Source organism: Tenrec ecaudatus, chromosome 16, assembly GCF_050624435.1.
Source record: "Tenrec ecaudatus isolate mTenEca1 chromosome 16, mTenEca1.hap1, whole genome shotgun sequence".
In the NCBI taxonomy this organism is placed as follows: Eukaryota; Metazoa; Chordata; class Mammalia; order Afrosoricida; family Tenrecidae; genus Tenrec; species Tenrec ecaudatus.
Genome location: NC_134545.1, coordinates 88,771,312 through 88,787,923, shown reverse-complemented (window position 1 = coordinate 88,787,923; position 16,612 = coordinate 88,771,312). Strand labels below are relative to the sequence as shown.

At 46.2% G+C, this 16,612-nt stretch overlaps 1 protein-coding gene and 1 pseudogene across 1 annotated transcript in view; one reads left to right on the top strand and one right to left on the bottom strand.

Annotated features, from left to right (window-relative positions):
* Nucleotides 1-1,020: 1,020 nt before the first annotated feature.
* CFAP43 (cilia and flagella associated protein 43) overlaps nucleotides 1,021-16,612 on the top strand; it is a 107,289-nt gene continuing 91,697 nt past the window's right edge. The window contains exons 1-5 of the mRNA XM_075533460.1: nucleotides 1,021-1,085; nucleotides 3,333-3,586; nucleotides 7,514-7,610; nucleotides 11,609-11,776; nucleotides 15,173-15,323. Coding sequence (XP_075389575.1) covers nucleotides 1,021-1,085; nucleotides 3,333-3,586; nucleotides 7,514-7,610; nucleotides 11,609-11,776; nucleotides 15,173-15,323 — 735 coding nt within the window. The remainder of the gene's footprint in view (nucleotides 1,086-3,332; nucleotides 3,587-7,513; nucleotides 7,611-11,608; nucleotides 11,777-15,172; nucleotides 15,324-16,612) is intronic.
* On the bottom strand, nucleotides 12,358-13,740 carry LOC142429556 (T-complex protein 1 subunit eta pseudogene; annotated as a pseudogene).

The window sequence follows — 16,612 nt, the reverse complement described above, 5'->3', positions numbered from 1 at the left end:
CATGGATACAGCAGTTAAGAGATCAAACGACACATTACGTTGGGTTAGTCTGCTGCACAAGACCTCTTTAAGGTGTTGAAAACCAAAGATGTTACTTTGAGAACTAAAGTGCGCCAGACCCAAGTAATGGTATTTTCAGTCTTCTCATATGCGTGTGAAAGTTGGTCGTTGAGTAAGAAAGACTGAAGAAGAATCGATGCATTTGAATTACAGTGCTGGCGAAGAACATTGGAAATCCCATGGACTACCAAAACAACGAACCAATCTTTCTTGGAAGAAGTCCAGCCAGAATGCGCCTTAGATTCGAAGCAAGGATGGCGAGACTGAGTCTTACATACTTTGGGACATGTTGTCAAGAGAAACCAGTCCCTTGAGAAAGACGTCATGCTTGGTAGAGGGGCAGCAAAAAAAATAGGGAACGTGTGTGAGGTTTGTGCGAGGCCACATTGTTTCGTGGTACTATAGGGTCGCCGTGAGTGGGAACTGACTTTAAGGCACCTAACCACAAGTGCGGCCACTGGATGATGTGCAAAGTAAATAATGCTCGCGTGGTGCTTGAAACAATGTGGACACACACACACACCAACCACTCAACAGTCTTGTCAGCTGTTACGAATGGGTGTTTTGTCCTGTATACAGAGGGTCCCGATGGCTCAGAACCCACTCAACAACCATTTATTTCAAGTCTTAGCCCCAGGCCGGGCCACTGCAGCGTCCAATCGGAGCAGTCGAGCTCCTGGTCCAGCAGGCCAGCAGCTCCCACTGCGGCACCACCGTTGGCGGGGCCCGCTCCTCGCTTGCCATTGGTGGAGACATGGAAGCCCTCTCACCAATCCGCTCGCCTAGAAAGGAAGCCAGCCGAAGGGGCCAATGGGCGCGAGGGTTCCGGTCTCCAGGATACGAGTGTCCACAGCGGAGGACGCGGTGGCCCTGCCGCCTGGAGCTGCGGAGCAACGGTTGCAGCCCGGAACCGAGGTCTCGCCTTTGCCACAGGCGGCCCCGCGAAAAGAAGTGCGGGTGATGGCGCATCCCCACGAGCGAGAAGACACCCATCCCCACGGGGTCAGCTCAGCCCTGTCCGTGAGGTGTGGCATCCATGGGCTCCCTCGGAAAGCCTTCTGACCGTTACCCTAGCCGCTTCTCTGCCCCAGACCTTGAACTGCCCGCTCCTCTACTTCGACCTTGTCTGCAGCTCCTACTGAAACGCCTTCCCGCAGATTCTTTCCTTGTGGTCCCGCCTCCCCGGTGCCCCCTCCCGTTATTCCGAGACCCCAGTCCAAAGTGGTTGGCATTTTGTGCACCTGTCTGAGTCCTCGATCCCCACTCGCTGACCCAACACTCCTCTCCATCCACCTGCGTTTCCACGCTTTCCTGCTCAGAATTCCCTAACATGATCCGCCCCTCTTTCTCCTCCCCCACCCCCATCCCAGGTTATGGCCCTTATTCCATCCCTGCCTCGCTGCCCGCAGTAATTCCCCCACCGTTAGGGCTGCCATCCCCTTCCTTCTGCCTCCCATCTGTGTGCTTGGGTTTCACTTGCTTTTAAAGGGGCCTTGAAAAGCATAAATTGTGTAAGAGATATGAAGTAGTATTTCTTTCCTCCCACGTTCTATCTTGAGTTGTTGCCTCCATTCCATTCTAGCATCCTCCGCCAGTCCTGCTGTGCTGTCCCTCACCTCCACCAGTCTGCGCCCCTTGCTTTCCCCACCACCTGTCGTCTTTAAATAAAAGTAGAATCTTGCTGCATCTCAGACTCTTCTTCCTGCTAGCGCACACACCCCACACGTCCTGGTACTTAAAACTAGGTTCCTTCTGTGTTCTACCCGCTCTCCTCTGTCATGTCTTCATTCACTTTTGGTTTTGCACATTTTTTTTTCACAACTAAGTATGACTGCATGCTCTTCACTTTTTTGGCTTTTTTTTAACTTCATTTTTAAAAGATGCGATTTTCCTACTCCCAACCACCAAACACGCTTCCACACTAAGGCTGTCTGTCTCTTTCCCCCTCAATGTCTTTTTAAAGTCAAAATAGAATTTGGATGGATCCTGTTCTCTGTTAGGACCAGGCCCTTTTATGTTGGTTGGTTTTCATCTTTCCTTCCAGTATCCATGATCCCGGCAATCCTTCGGAGACGTTGTCAGACTGTCCTCAGACATTGCTTAAAAAGTGGTCTGAAGCAGCCTCTTGAGGTGTAATGTAACTTTAGGTTTCCAGGTACACTCGGAATGCTTGTGAACTCAAACTGATCTCACCGCCAGGACTGTGTGTTCTTTTTTTTTTTTTTTTCTTTTTTAGGCCTATAGTAAAGTTATTTATTGGTCTATGATGTGGGATTTTTGTGTTCTCTATGTTTTTAAAATCATTTTATTGGGGTTTATACAACTCATCACAATCCATCCATACATCAATTGTGTAAAGCACATTTGTCCTCATCATTCTCAAAACACTTGCTCCCCACATAAGCCCCTGGCATCAGTTCCTCATTTCCCCCCCTCCTTCCTCACTCCCCCCTCCCTCATGAACCCTTGATAATTTATAAATTATTATTTTATCATATCTTGCACTGTCTGACGTCTCCCTTCACCCACTTTTCTGTTGTCCATCCCCCAGGGAGGAGGTTATAGGTAGATTCTTATAATCAGTTCCTCCTCTCCATCCCGCCCTCCCTCCACTCTCTCGGTATCACCACTCTCGTCACTGGTCCTGAAGGGATCATCCATCCTGGATTCTCTGTGTTTCCAGTTCCTATCTGTACCAGTGTACATCCTCTGGTCTAACCAGGGATTTGTAAGATAGAATTGGGATTGTGATAGTGGATGGGGAGGAAGCATTTAGGAACTAGAGGAAAGTTGTATGTTTCATCATTGCTACACCCCACGCTGACTGCCTCGTCTCCTTCCCACAACCCTTCTGTAAGGAGATGTCCAGTTGCCTACAAATGGGCTTTAGGTCTTCACTCTGCACTCCCCCTCATTTGCATCAATATGATTTTTTTGTTCTGGGTCTTTGATACCTGATCCCATCAACACCTCATGATCACACAGGTTGGTGTGCTACTTCCATGTGGGCTTTATTGCTTCAGAGCTAGATGGCCGCTTGTTTACCTTAAAGCCTTTGAGAGCCCAGACGCTATCTCTTTTGATAGGCGGGCACCATCAGCTTTCTTCACCACATTTACTTGTGGACTGTGTGTTCTTTTATCTCGCAGGTTATTTTGGAAAGAAAGTGGGCAAGATTACTAGAACAACTTCATTTTTGCTTTGTTAAAAAACAAAACAAGTATCTGAAATGTATTATGCTAATGGTGGCATCTTTTTCCCCCCCAAAAAAGGTGGGTACAAGGATACCCTAAGCAGAATGTTCAATTTGTGAACAATGAAACCATTTGTTACCCTTCCGGGAATTATATCATATTCGTTAATATGGAAACTAAGGAAAAGACAGTTCTCCAGTGTATGACCGGAATTGTGGGCGTCATGGCAACAAACATTCCCTATGAGCTTATAGCTTTTTCAGATCGGAAACATAAACCTGCCATCCACATATACAAGTTTCCTGGATTGACAAGAAAGACCAAATTAAAAGGTATCCTTCCAGACTCTTCTCTTGCCGTACTGAAGGGCTTTCTTGTATAATGTGATGAAATCTAGTTCTTATAAATCAGCGGTTCTCAACCTGTGGGTGGGTCGCTACCTCTTTGAGGATTGAACGACCCTTTCACAGGGGTCGCTGATCCATAATAGTAGCAAAATTACAGTAGCAACGAAAATAATTTTATAAAGTATCAACGAAAATAATTTTTATGGTTGTGGGGGGGGGGGTCACCACAACATGAACTGTGTTAAAGGGTCACGGCATTAGGAAGGTTGAGAACCACTGTAATATAAATGAAGATTTTTTTTAATTACACATTTTATAGAAAGAACTCAAATCAGCAATGGGGATTTAATTAAGTGGGCTGGAGTTCAAAGCTTGATCTGCTTATCCAAAAACTGTCACTACCCGGAAGCTTGTTAGAAATGCAGTCTAAGTCCTACCCTTAGATACTTGACCCTAATGTTTCCCCTGATTGCTCAGTTAGCCTGTCCAAGCAACTGACCTGTACCCGAACCCGAAGACCACATTCCTATTGGATAATGAACTCTAAAGACATTCATGATCGAATTAGGACTAACTAATCAATCATATAGATTATTATCACTATTATTTAGTATCAACAGAATACGAAACTACATATATATGTGTGTGTGTGTGTAGTTATGGGAAAGACAGTGAACATGGTCCACCAAAAATTCAAGTGAAGTACAAAGTAGAACCTACTAGAATGAACAAAATGATGCTCAAGAACATGATGCTTTCAAAAGAAGTACGCAATGAGCAGCTTGAGACATTTAGAAACTCCTTGAGAAGAGAAGGAGCCCTGGCGTCACAGTGGGGTCCGTGTTGGTCAGCAGGGAGACCCCAGCCGTCACTCGGGGAGAACGATGAGGCTTTGTGCTCCTGTGAAGATTCACAGGCACAGAAACCCACGGGGGCAGTCCCTCCCAGTCCACTTGGGTGGATGCGCCATTGAGAATTGACTCAATGGTAGTGAGATTTGTTTTTTAATCTTAGAAGAAATAGTACTGAGAACAGGGCGTACTTAAATAAAAGGATTCCCAAGGTCCCCTGAAAACACAGAACTTGTTGGATGGCAAACACATGTGTTCTGTAAATGTTTACTGAAACCACAGAAAGTAAACGCAAACGAAACAGGGCATCTAGGAGAGCAGTTGAAAACGCAGTCACTATGCAAGGGCAGGGCAAGGGGCTTTTAACATCATGGCGGTGACTAATGAAAGTGTCGTATTGGCTCGGGGGTCACAAACTGAGTGCAGAAGTTGAAGCCTGGCGATAGAATAGATCGAAACTTATTCCGTGGGAAAGGAAACTCCCCTTCCCACCCTCCCAAGGTGAGGAGAGTATGGATTACCCAACAACAGCATGAGGAAAACTGACGATATGGGTGAATTCATCAGATTGTCATGTTAGGTTTATCAGGGGAAAAGATGAGTTAAATAGAGACAAGAAAAGCAAAAACAGAGGAAAAGAAGATAGAATATTGAAAGAATTTTTACAGGCAGAAAGGAACTTTCAAATTAAAAGATCGAGATATTCGATGATCTAAACATTTAAAACTTAGGAACTTGAAACTCTAAAAGAAAAAAATAAGCTAGGAAGCATATTTGGGATAATTATGGGGAGTCAATATTTTCAGGGCACTTAGGAAACATCAAGGCAGAGAAGCAGCTGGCAGAGCCATGGGAAAGGAGACTTGCCCAGAGCTGGGCAGCCTACACTTTTCCCACTCTCGACCATTTGTGCCTGAGAATGATTTTTGCAGCATGGGCAAGAAGCACATCAGATTCATGACACGTTTGATTTTCAATTAACTTTTAATCATTTCGAGTTAGGAAACCTCTTCTTGATGTCAAAGTTTTTGAGGAACCCCCCCCCCCTTCCTGACACACACACACTCAGTTGTGGGACTCCATGCAACCCGCAGTTTAAAAACTTTTGAAAAAAAATCACACAACTGCAAATGACTAAAACTGTCTTTCAAAAATGCCACCTCAATATTACCAACAACAAATGCAATTTAAATTAAGCTGCTATTTCCTGCCCCCCATCAGGATGAAGTTTCTCTGGAAGGTCCTGAGTGCTAAGCAGAGGGTGGTAAAGTTGGTGATGCACTCCCTTGGTGACGATGGAATATAACATGATTCTTTCGGCCAGAAAATATAGATTGTATTTGACCAGTACACCTGTGGTTTTTTTTTTTTAAAACATTTTAAAGAATTCAGTCCTAAGAAAATAATCAGAAATAGGCATGTGGTCAAAGATTCATGTGCTCAGTATATGAAAGCACTGTTATTTATACTAGGAAAATGTTGAAAACAACCTACATCTCTAGTTAGGTGTTTAAATAAGTTAAAGTAACCCATTCAGAGGCATTATGCAAACATTAAAATCACATTTTTGAGAGATTAAGAGGATGATTAAATGCTCAATAGAAGATAAAAGACAATAGGATGTGCCGCTATGTATAATATTTGAATTCTTTCTTTTAAAATGGATTTTATACTCAATAATATCATCAACAAATACTACATTATATTCATACTACTTTACATATTATGTCTACAAAAACCAAGTTCCATCTAAAGAAAACATGTGTATATGTATGTATATATTTTCAAAAACAAAAACCCAGAAGAAAATACCATGAAAAATTTTGGTAGGGGGACTACAAAGAATATTTTTCTTCTGTGCTTAAATTTTTTTCTTTAAAAACTATATGTATTTTAAATTTGAAACAAATTTAAAAATGGAATTCATAATCTCTCATTATGGGGAGGAATTTCTGTAGATTAAAGATAGACAAATCATTCTATTAAGACTTGTAGCCCAAAGAAAAGATTTCATCTTTCCATTGAAAGATGTTAGATGCCACCAAGTCAGCTCCGCCCTCAGGGACCTAGGGGCCACCGATGAGACCCTGCCAGATGCTGCACCGTCCTCTTGGTTGCTAAGTTTTAGCCGCAACTGTGTCCATCTTACTGAGGGTCTTCCTTTGTGTCACTTACCCTCAACTTTAGGGTTACAGTAAAAAGGGTAGAAAGCGGGCAGGAAAGACAGAAAAATGATCCCAACCAAACGAGGAAGCCTCAAAAGCAGACATCCCAGACCAAACTCGGTGCCACCAAGTTGATTCTAATTCAGGGTTACGAGCCTTTACAGATAAAGTCAGCCCGTGGACGGGCTGATAGGTTTGACTGCCAACCTTGTGGTTAGCAGCCCAGTGCTTACCAGATCGGGCCAGCAGGGCTCCATCAAAACCAGTCATAAAAGAAGGCAAAAGGACACCACTGGGGAAAAAGAGAAGATTCGAGGAGAAGCAAAACCAGAGCCGGTGTCCAGGGATGCACAGGCAGACACTTTCCCATCTTAGCAGCCCCAGGATGCAGGTTAAATACAGTGTTGCTAAGCTTTCAAAGTGATGTTGCGTTTCCTCTACTATGGGTACCAATGAGAAGAGATCGTATTAAGTAGCCCCAAGAGCTTAGTGATAAGACGTAAGATATATATAGGAATAAGGGACTAACCTAGAATTGCTACAATTCAAGATGTTTTAAATTCCATGAGAAAATTTTCTAATTAAAATGTTTCTTATATTGACGGACTATTTCATTGCTCTGGAACCATTAGAATCAGGCCAGGACATGAAAGATTCCAAGTACTATGGTCCTATGGCATAGAATCTATGCTGAAGTCTAGAAATGAAGACCTCGTGGTTTTCTCTCACTCCAATTATTTCCTGAAAATTGACCTTCACTTTGCTCTTAGCTTTTTGATTCCGAGGGCTACAGCCTTGCGTGTCACAGGGAAAGTGCTAGAACAGGAGGGTGCCCTGCAGGACTTTACTTCCTCCCAACAAGGTAATGGCCTCCTTCTCCTGGGTTTCTGTTTCAGGCACCGTGCTTCTGGACTACACGTTACTTAGCTTCAGCTACTGTGGCACGTACCTGGCTAGCTACTCCTCCCTCCCGGACTATGAACTGGCCCTCTGGTAAGTGGTAGCATCTAGGCTGCATTTTCACCTCCTCCTCCTGGACTTTATAGAAGAAAACCCACATGAAAGTATGAGACATGGAGGAGAGGGAGGAATACAAGTCCTCATTGGGACCTTAATGTAGGTGTCAGGATTAGGCATGCGATTTGGCAACTAGGGGGCAGAATATGCCAGCTTCATTCATTGCCGTGTTTTCATTTTTATCAATGTGTTATATAATCTCTCCTATGTCCAGCGAAGAATGTATTTATACAGACATTGTTTCATCTTTAAAAAAAAGTGCTACCTTTGAATGAATTGCTTGCACGTTTTCCACAAATGCTGAACTTAATTGAAGGTTCATTCCTAAAGTCCAACCATGAAATCCACCGCCTTGGAGTTACTTCTGATCCACCGCGACGCAATCGGTCAGAGCAGAGGGCACCGTGGGGTTCTCAAGGTTGTAGATCTTCACCACAGCTTTCTTCCGCGAGGTGCTGGTGGATTCAAACCACCCAACTTTGGTTTAGCAACTGTGTATTGTAATAGTGGCACACCAGGGATCCCTATAATTTTTTTTAGAGACATCTAAAAGATGATACGTTCCGCCGTATAGGAAATACCTGGGGATAAGCCCCATCTCTGGGCTTTGCTGGTTATTCTCAAGTGGCCAGCGTCAAAGGTACACTCTGTCTCCTGCCCATACTATAAACCCCTCCGGGGAGAAAACTGGGGAGCCCTGGTGGCCTAGTGGTTGGGCTCCTAGCTACAAGGCCACTCAACTGGAGAATGACTGGGCTTTCTACTCGAGTAAGAGGTTATAGTCACAGAAACTCAGGGGGCAGTTCTAGTTGGTCCTATAGGCCCGGTGTGAGTCGGCATCAACTCGAAGGAAGGGAGTTGGGTTTTGTTGTTGTTTTGAGGGAGAAAATTTGTTCTCTGAAGGGGAAGTACAAAAGAGCTCAGAAGTGATTAAGGATGCTTCTTACACAACTAGACAAAACATCTCCAGATTTTGTTTGTGCAGAGATGTTCTTAAGCTTTACTGAGATACAGTTAATATAATAAATGGCTCCTACAGAAAGTAGACATTTCGGTAAGTTTTGAGATATCTATCTATCTCTATCTATATATTCATGAAACCACCACCACAGTCAAGATGATAGGCACATCCATTGTCCCCAAAGTATTCTTGATTCCTTTTCATCCGTCCTTACTGCCTCTACCAGCGGTTCTCAACCTGTGGGCCGTGACCCCTTTGGGGGTCAAACAACTCTTTTACAGGGTCGCCCAATTCATAACAGTAGCAAAATAACAGTTATGAAATAGCAACAAAAATAATTTGATGGTTGGGGGGTCACCACCACATGAGGAACTGTAGGAAAGGGTGCGGCCTGAGGAAGGTGGAGCACCGCTGGTCTAGACACCCATGCCCTCACTCTTCCTGCCCATCAACACTGCCTTCTGCTGGGCCCAGGCAGCCACGGGGCTATTGCCCTTACTCCAGACGACTCCGGGTTTGGTTACTCAGATGGAGGCACACAAGTGCATACCTTCTTCTGTCTGGTTTCTTCTATGCGGCGCACTTGTCCTGAGATTTCAGTGTGCTGCTGTGTCTATGAATTGTTTGCTCCCTTCTGTTCCGTGGTCGGAACATACCAGTTTGCTTATTCTTCGCCTGCTTACGGACATCAGCATTTTAAAAAATTGACTTTCCCACTCGTCATTAGAATGAGCACGGGAGAGAACAGGTGTCGTCGGGGAAGGTATGAGCTCTGGAGAAGATTTTGTTCCTATTCATGCATCCTCAGCTGTGCCAAGGCATGCACACGATGCGTGCTGTCAGTAGGATGCTGCTGGGGAGAGAAGACCAGGGCAGAAGAGGTTCTGAGAGTCCCCCTGGCAGAAGATTCTGCTCATCAAGCCCAAGTGTGGGCTGTGAATGTTAAAAACGGTGACATGGAAAGATGTCAGACTTTTAAGCACATTATTTAGGTCTGAATCCTGGCTCCTTGAGTTACCAGCTGTACGTGCAGCTTGGCAGAGGATGAACCTCAGCTCCCGCCTCGGTACAAGGTGCACAACAGTGTTTCCTCAATAGGGTATTCCTACGAATGTTTTGAGTGAAAGTCTGCCCAGTGTCTAAAGTCAGAGGATCAGAATGAACGATTGTTAGACCGATTCTAGGCTACAGATGTGTCTTGTACAGGCCACTGCACATGTTTAAAATTGGGGGAAATGTCACAAACCATCTATTTGCTTGTTTCCCCTCCTGGCAAGGCAACAGTCTACTGTGGCCCAGTGGCAACTGCTCGTCTCAGACACCCACAATGGCTACTGCCACCTCGAGCAGCTGGTGCACTGTGGGCCACAGGTCAAGTCCGGCCCGCTGCTTGCTTTTGTAAAATAAAGTTTTATGAGAACGTAGATGTAGTCATTTGCTTACCCGTTGTATATAGCCCTGTTCACACCACCACACACAAAGACCAAGTGATCTCTGTGCTCACTCTATAGCACTTTCTGGAAAGAGTTTGCCACTCCCTGCCCTAGGTTCTACATTCAGGAACTTGCATTCCTGTACTTGAACTTTGACCCAACAGCAATGGGTTAGGTTTGGCCCCTGGTGCCTATAGGCATTTGACTTTGCTCAGTGGATTTAATTGACTCCATCGTCATCCACTACTAGGTGCGGGGTATTAAATGTACCTCTCCTGAGGTACGTTTACAATCTAGAGGGGGAGAAGTATAAGGCTCCAAAGGGGCATCTTGGATAGACTGAGCCAGAACTACGGGCAGACATTGTCTCGTCTCCTCCACTGCACCCCTCTCCCCATTTTTGCCAGCATCTCCTAACATTCATAACTACTTGGATTTAGGAAGTTTGGGTTGGAGGCAGTGGTGTAAGATTGCCCAGATTAATAAGAAGCACATCTTTGATGTGTTGAAAAACGTGAAACTCTCCAGTACAGATTAGTAAGTAAGCACTTGCTACTGAATAATCAGCCCCTGGGAAGGGAGAGATGGTGGTGGTGGGAGGGTGGGATGCAGGGATGAAGAGATCAGGGGAGGGCAGAGCAGATGATCCCTGAGCTACATCTTTTCCACAGTTTGCACTGCTGTGGGGAGGACCAGAAAGACCTGTGCTGAGGAGCGAGGGCAGGGGTGGGGGGAGGTGGTCTTCTAGAACTGATGAGGGAATATGAACAGAACTAGGAAGCGCCTCACGTTCACAAGCTTTGGGAGCAAACCTGATGATTCCTCGAGGTCTGGATATAAACTGGGTGTGGGCTTCAGCCTCGTGACTTGACAGGGAATGGTCCTAGACGAGACAGAGCTAGAAGAAGAATTCAGTGGGACAACAATAAAAGTAACAAAAAAATAAATTAATTAAAAAAAGAAGAATTCAGTGGGGCCAAGATAGATTTGTTTGTTGTTTTGACAGTCCATGGGACTTTTAATATTCCTCATAAGCATTATAACTCAAATGCATCAATTCTTACTCCGTCTTCCTTCTTCGATGTCCAACTTTCACCTGCATCTGAGGCAATGGAAAGCACCAGTCTTGGTCAGGCGCACCTCAGTTCTCAAAGTAACACCCTTGCTTTTCAACACTTTTACGAGGTCTTGTGTAGCAGACTGACCCAATGTAAAGTCTTGTTTAAGCTCTTAATTGCTGTGTCTATGAGCACTGATTGTGGATCTAAGCAAAGCAAACTCCTTGCCAACTTCTTCTCTCCATGTATCATGATATTACCACCTGCTGGTCCAGTTGTGCGGATTTTGGTCTTCTTTGTATTGAGTTTTAAGCCACACTGAAGTCTGCGATCCTTGATCTTCCCCAGTGCATGCTTCGAGATTTCTTCACTTTCAGCAAGCAAGGTTGTGCCATTTGCATATGATATAAATTAAAATTATTTAAGCCTTCGTGTGTGTCTATTGTTACTAGACAATTATAGTTCACAAGATAAGAGATAAAATCCGATTGTGTTTTTGATCGACTACTGTGTTCTTCTAAGGAACTGGGACGCCCAGGTCATTCTGTGCAAGCAGTCCCAGCCTGGTGTGGATGTGAACCAGATGACTTTCAACCCTATGAACTGGCACCAGCTGTGTGTGTCAAGTTCCAACGCAGTGACCGTGTGGACCATTGAGCGAAGTAACCAGGTGCATCACTTCTCATCAAAGTAAGAGGCTTTCTTCCCCACCGCAAAACAGTAACGTGTGTGATGTAACGTAACTGGGGTCATCTGGTGACTTATGTGGCTTTATATGCACGCTATCTTGAGTTATAACTTCTATTTATATCATTACATCGGAGTGCTTGGATTTCAGAAGGGTGCTTGGTGACTGAATTTCCCAGCGGCTCTTATTTAAATTCCAAGCCCCTCCCAGAGCTTTCTGTCACCCTGGTTGAATGTTCCAAATCTGGATCGCTCTTGCCGGTGCAGGGCATGCCGATTGTCCAGCGAGAACAGTTAGTGTTCCTATGGCGTGGAGCCTTTCTGGTGCCTCGGAATAAGGCCTGTTGGGACTCAGACATTGCACTTTATCTAAAAACAAAGGGGCAGCTGCAGAGGGTGGAGTCCTTCGAGGTATCTGTTTAAATCAAACTGTGTCTAAATTTAATGCATGGCTCAATGCATTCTCTAATATTGTGGGTTACAAGTCAGTGAATAGTAAGTTTGAAGATAAATGCTTGCTCTCACAGATTGTGATGGTAGCTGACTCTAGCCAACAGATTTTTTTTTAATTTGTAAAGATAAGTTTATTTCAATAACTCCCAGTGAGCACACAGTGGGCCAATCACTACCTTCCAGCCAGCTGTCAGCAATCGCGTGCTGAGCCGGCCATCTTTCAATGGGGGCCACCCCGCCCCGGCCTCAGCCCCGGGTGGTCCCACGTCCACAGTGGAGCAAAGGTTAATGATGGTTTCATCTACAGACACGATGAGGCACGCAGCCTCCGAGATGCCGTCAGGGCATTGACGGGCACCATCGCTGGCTCCCACACGAAGGCCTCGAAGTTGTCCACAATGGCCTCGTTGTTGGTGTCCACCCCGTACCGCATGCCTCCCTGGGTACGCCGCGCGCACCGCTTGTTGAGGATGCAGGTGCCATCGCAGCCCGCGTTGTCGCACAGCTGGCGTGGGATGATCTCCAAGGCCTTGGCATAGGCCCCAACCAGCAGCTGCTGCTTCCCGGGCACGGTGCTGGCGTAATCCCAGAGGTTCTTGGAAAGCTCCATCCCAAGGGCCCCACCGCCAGCCACCACCGAATCCTCCTTGATGGCGCGCCTGACAATCATGATGGCGTCATGCAGGGAGCGCTCTGTCTCCCCCATAAACTGCTCAGGCCCGCTGCGGAGGATGATCGTGCAGGTGTTGGCCTTGGGGCAGGCCTTGAAGAAACTGTACCTCTCCCTCCAATCTGGGTCTCCTGGAAGACCTGGCAGCTGGCCAGCACTTCTGTGGACAGAGCGTTTGCACTGGTCTCTCGTACTTCTTGAACACAACGCCAGCGACCAGCTGGGACTGCTCCAGGGCTCCGCCTTGTACTTTGGTGATGCCAATCATCTTGAGCTGCAGCGGGTCATGGAGCACCATCCCAGCCTCAACCACCATCTTCGTGAACAAAGCTTTCTGCTGGGAGCTCAGCCTGGAGCTCAGCACGGTCTTGGCACACGTCCCCAGCAGCTTCCTCTGCTCTACAGTCTCTTCTCTCTACATGGTCACACGATCTCTTTGAACTTGCTAATAGCCAATTGGGTGGCAGTGCGGAAAGCTCGGATGATGATCTGGGGGTGCAAACCTTCCTCCACATACGGTTTCACCTGCTTGAGAAACTCCGCGGCCAGGAGGGTCACTGAGGTGGTGCCGTGGCCAACCTCAGCGTCTTGGGACTTGGCAATGTCTACTAAAGTCTTTGCTGCAGGATGGACAACCTCGAGGAGTTTCAGAATTGGCTCCATCATTCGAAATTGTCGCTTCACCTCGCCCATCTGCGATGAGCTTGTCCATGCCCCGAGGCCCCAGGGTGGTCCGCACAGCCTCAGCGATCACCTGGCAGGCGCTGATGTTATTCATGAGCTGGGGGATTCCCCGGGAGCTATCTGCCCCCTCTTTCAACAGGATAACTGGTGTGGACATCATTTTGATAGCTTATCTAGTGTACCGCTCTTCTTCCTCTCTTCTCTAGGTCCCGGTCCTCCAGTCTAGCCAGCAGATTTTTAAAAGCAGCTGTCAACATTGAAAATGTCAGTGATCTCTCATGAAGTTCTTGTGAAATTTGGGGAGCAGAATTCTCATATGTTAATACACCTTCTTTCTAGAGCTGTGTAGCACTTGCCTCCTTTAGGAGTTCTCTGCCACCTGGCTGCCTGTTACCTGCCAGACCCTGTTCCATTTGAGTTCATAATCCTCCCTCTAAATAGTTACTCTAGTAGTAACTTTGAGGATTTGAAAATCCCTGGGTTCTTAATTTATAACGGTGCATTGCTTGTTCTCTTGTGATCTTTTAACATCTAACCTTTCGCTCTTATCTGGAGTCTCTTCTGTCACCACCCCACCCACCCAATCCACCCAGATGCAGTGGTTGCCTCAATCATGATCACAGCCAACGCATGATGTTGTTGTTCGGTGCCATCTAGTCGGTTCCAGCCCACAGAGACCCCGTACACAACAGAAGGAAACACTGCCCGGTCCTGCGCCAGCCTCACCATTGTCCCTTTGCCTGAGCCATTTTTGCAGCCACCATGTCACTCTATCTCCTTGAGGGCCGTCCTCTTTTTCGCTGCCCCACTAAACCAAGCATGATGTCCCTCTCAAGGAGCTGGTCTCTCCTGAAAACATGTCCCAAGTATGTCCATTCTTGCCTCTAATCTGGCCTTACTTCTTCCAAGACCCATTGGCTTGCTCTTTTAGCAGTCCATGGCACTGTCAATCTTCTTCCCCAGCACCACAAGTCAAATGCCTTGATGCTTTATTCAATGCCCAACTTCTTTCACGTGCAGACGAGGCCATGGAAAATACCAAGTCTCGGGTCAGGGACACCTTAGTCCTCAAAGTAGCATCCTTGCTTTTCCACACTCTAAAGAGGTCTTGTGCAGCAGATTGACCTAATGTACCACGTCTTTTGATCTCTTTACTGCTGCTTCCGTGAGCATTGATTGTGGAGCCAAACAGGACAAAATTCCTTGTCAGCGTTGACCATTTCTCCATTTATCATGATGTGAACAATCAATGGTGATGCTTTTGATTTTTTGTTTTTTACATTGAGTTGTGATCCATGCTGAAGTCTGCAGTCCCTGGTCTTCATCAGGAAGCACTTCAGATCCTCCCTGCTTTCAGTAAGCAAGGTTGTGTCATCTACACATCACAGATTGTTAGTAAGCCTTCCTCCTCTAGCAACTCGATGTCAGGCTTCCGAGACAGAAGCAGACAATCTCATCTTTCTCCCATGGTGCAGCTGGTGGGTTTGAACCACCAGTCTTTCTCTGAGCAGCCTAACCCACAGTCCCACCAGGGCTCCTGGCACCAATGATTACTATTTGCTAATTTTATTCTTCTGATGTCTCTCCCACAGGTCAGTAAAACTACCAACAGAAGATGGGGCCATTCTGATTGAAAAAGACATCATTTTCTCCCACTCAAAGCCCAAGGATCTCATCTATGGACCAGTGCTCCCCATATCTGCTATCGCTGGGCTAGTGGGTGAAGAAGCAGAGACTTTCAGGGTAATTACCTGGCACCTCTTCCTGTCTTCCTAATAGCCTGAGGTTGAGGGGGTATCATCTCACTCGACCTCATCCATGGAGCAGGCAGGAGAGAGGGATTCGGCTGATTTTTACCACAGATGGAGACGGTGAAGAGTAGGCTCTGGAGTTTTGAGCTTGCATGACTGGGATGGTGACGACACTGCTAATAGACACAGGGAGCCCAGGTGTGCATCTCCACTTTGGTCACACCCACTTTTTAATTCGCCTCAGGTAAGAACTGCACCTAGACCACAGAGCGGTCCCATGTTTAACAGAACAAGGAGAAACTGTGCGGCTTAAAATCAGGAAAGGTGTCCATCAGAGCTGCATCCTCACAAGGCACACATATTCAACGCGTATGCCGGGCTTATAACCTCAGGAGCTGGCCGCTATCCAAAAAGCGCAGCATCTGCATTGGGAGAAGGCTCACGAACCCGCTGAGCTATGCAGATGACAGCATCTTCTTGCAAACATGGAGAAGATGTAAATCATTTATTGATGAAGATGAATTACATCTGAACACAAATCCTCACAACCGGACCAGTAAGCAACATGAAGAAAAGATGGACGCTGTCGAGGATTCTATGGCACTCGGATCCATAACCAGCCCCCATGGAAACAGCCGTCTAGCGATCACACAATGTCTTGTCTTCTGCAAAGATACTACAAAGGGCCTTTAAAAAAAATTTTAAGGGCCTCTTAAAAGTGTTCAAAAGTAAGGTTACCGCATTGAAGACTACGGTACACCTGACCCAAGGCACGGCATTTTCAATGGCCTGGGGTGCAGGAGACTCAATCTGGAGAATGACTAAGGAAGACAAAAAAAGAAGAACTGGTGTCTTTGAATTATGGTGTCAGCAAATAATATTAATTGTATCACGAACCACCAGACGAATGGACAAATCTATATAGGAAGAAATACAGACAAAATACTCTACAGAAGTGAGGCTAGCGAAACTTCATGTCACATCCTTGGGACATGTCATCAGGAGAGACCATCACAGTTGGTAAAGCAGAGGGTCAGCCCCACAAGGAAAACACTCACTGAAGTGACTGACACAGCAGTTACAACCACAGGCTCAGGCAGAGCAACGATTGTGAGGCTGGAGCAGGACCAGGTCATGTGTTGGTCTGATGTCCATGGGACCACTATGCGAAGCAGACTCAACAGCACCTCCTTGCTGGTGGTCAGGGTGAGGAATGTACAAGAGCTATGAAGGGCAGAGACCGGCAAAGTGGACCTGGTTTTAGAAAGGAGAATGAAAGAC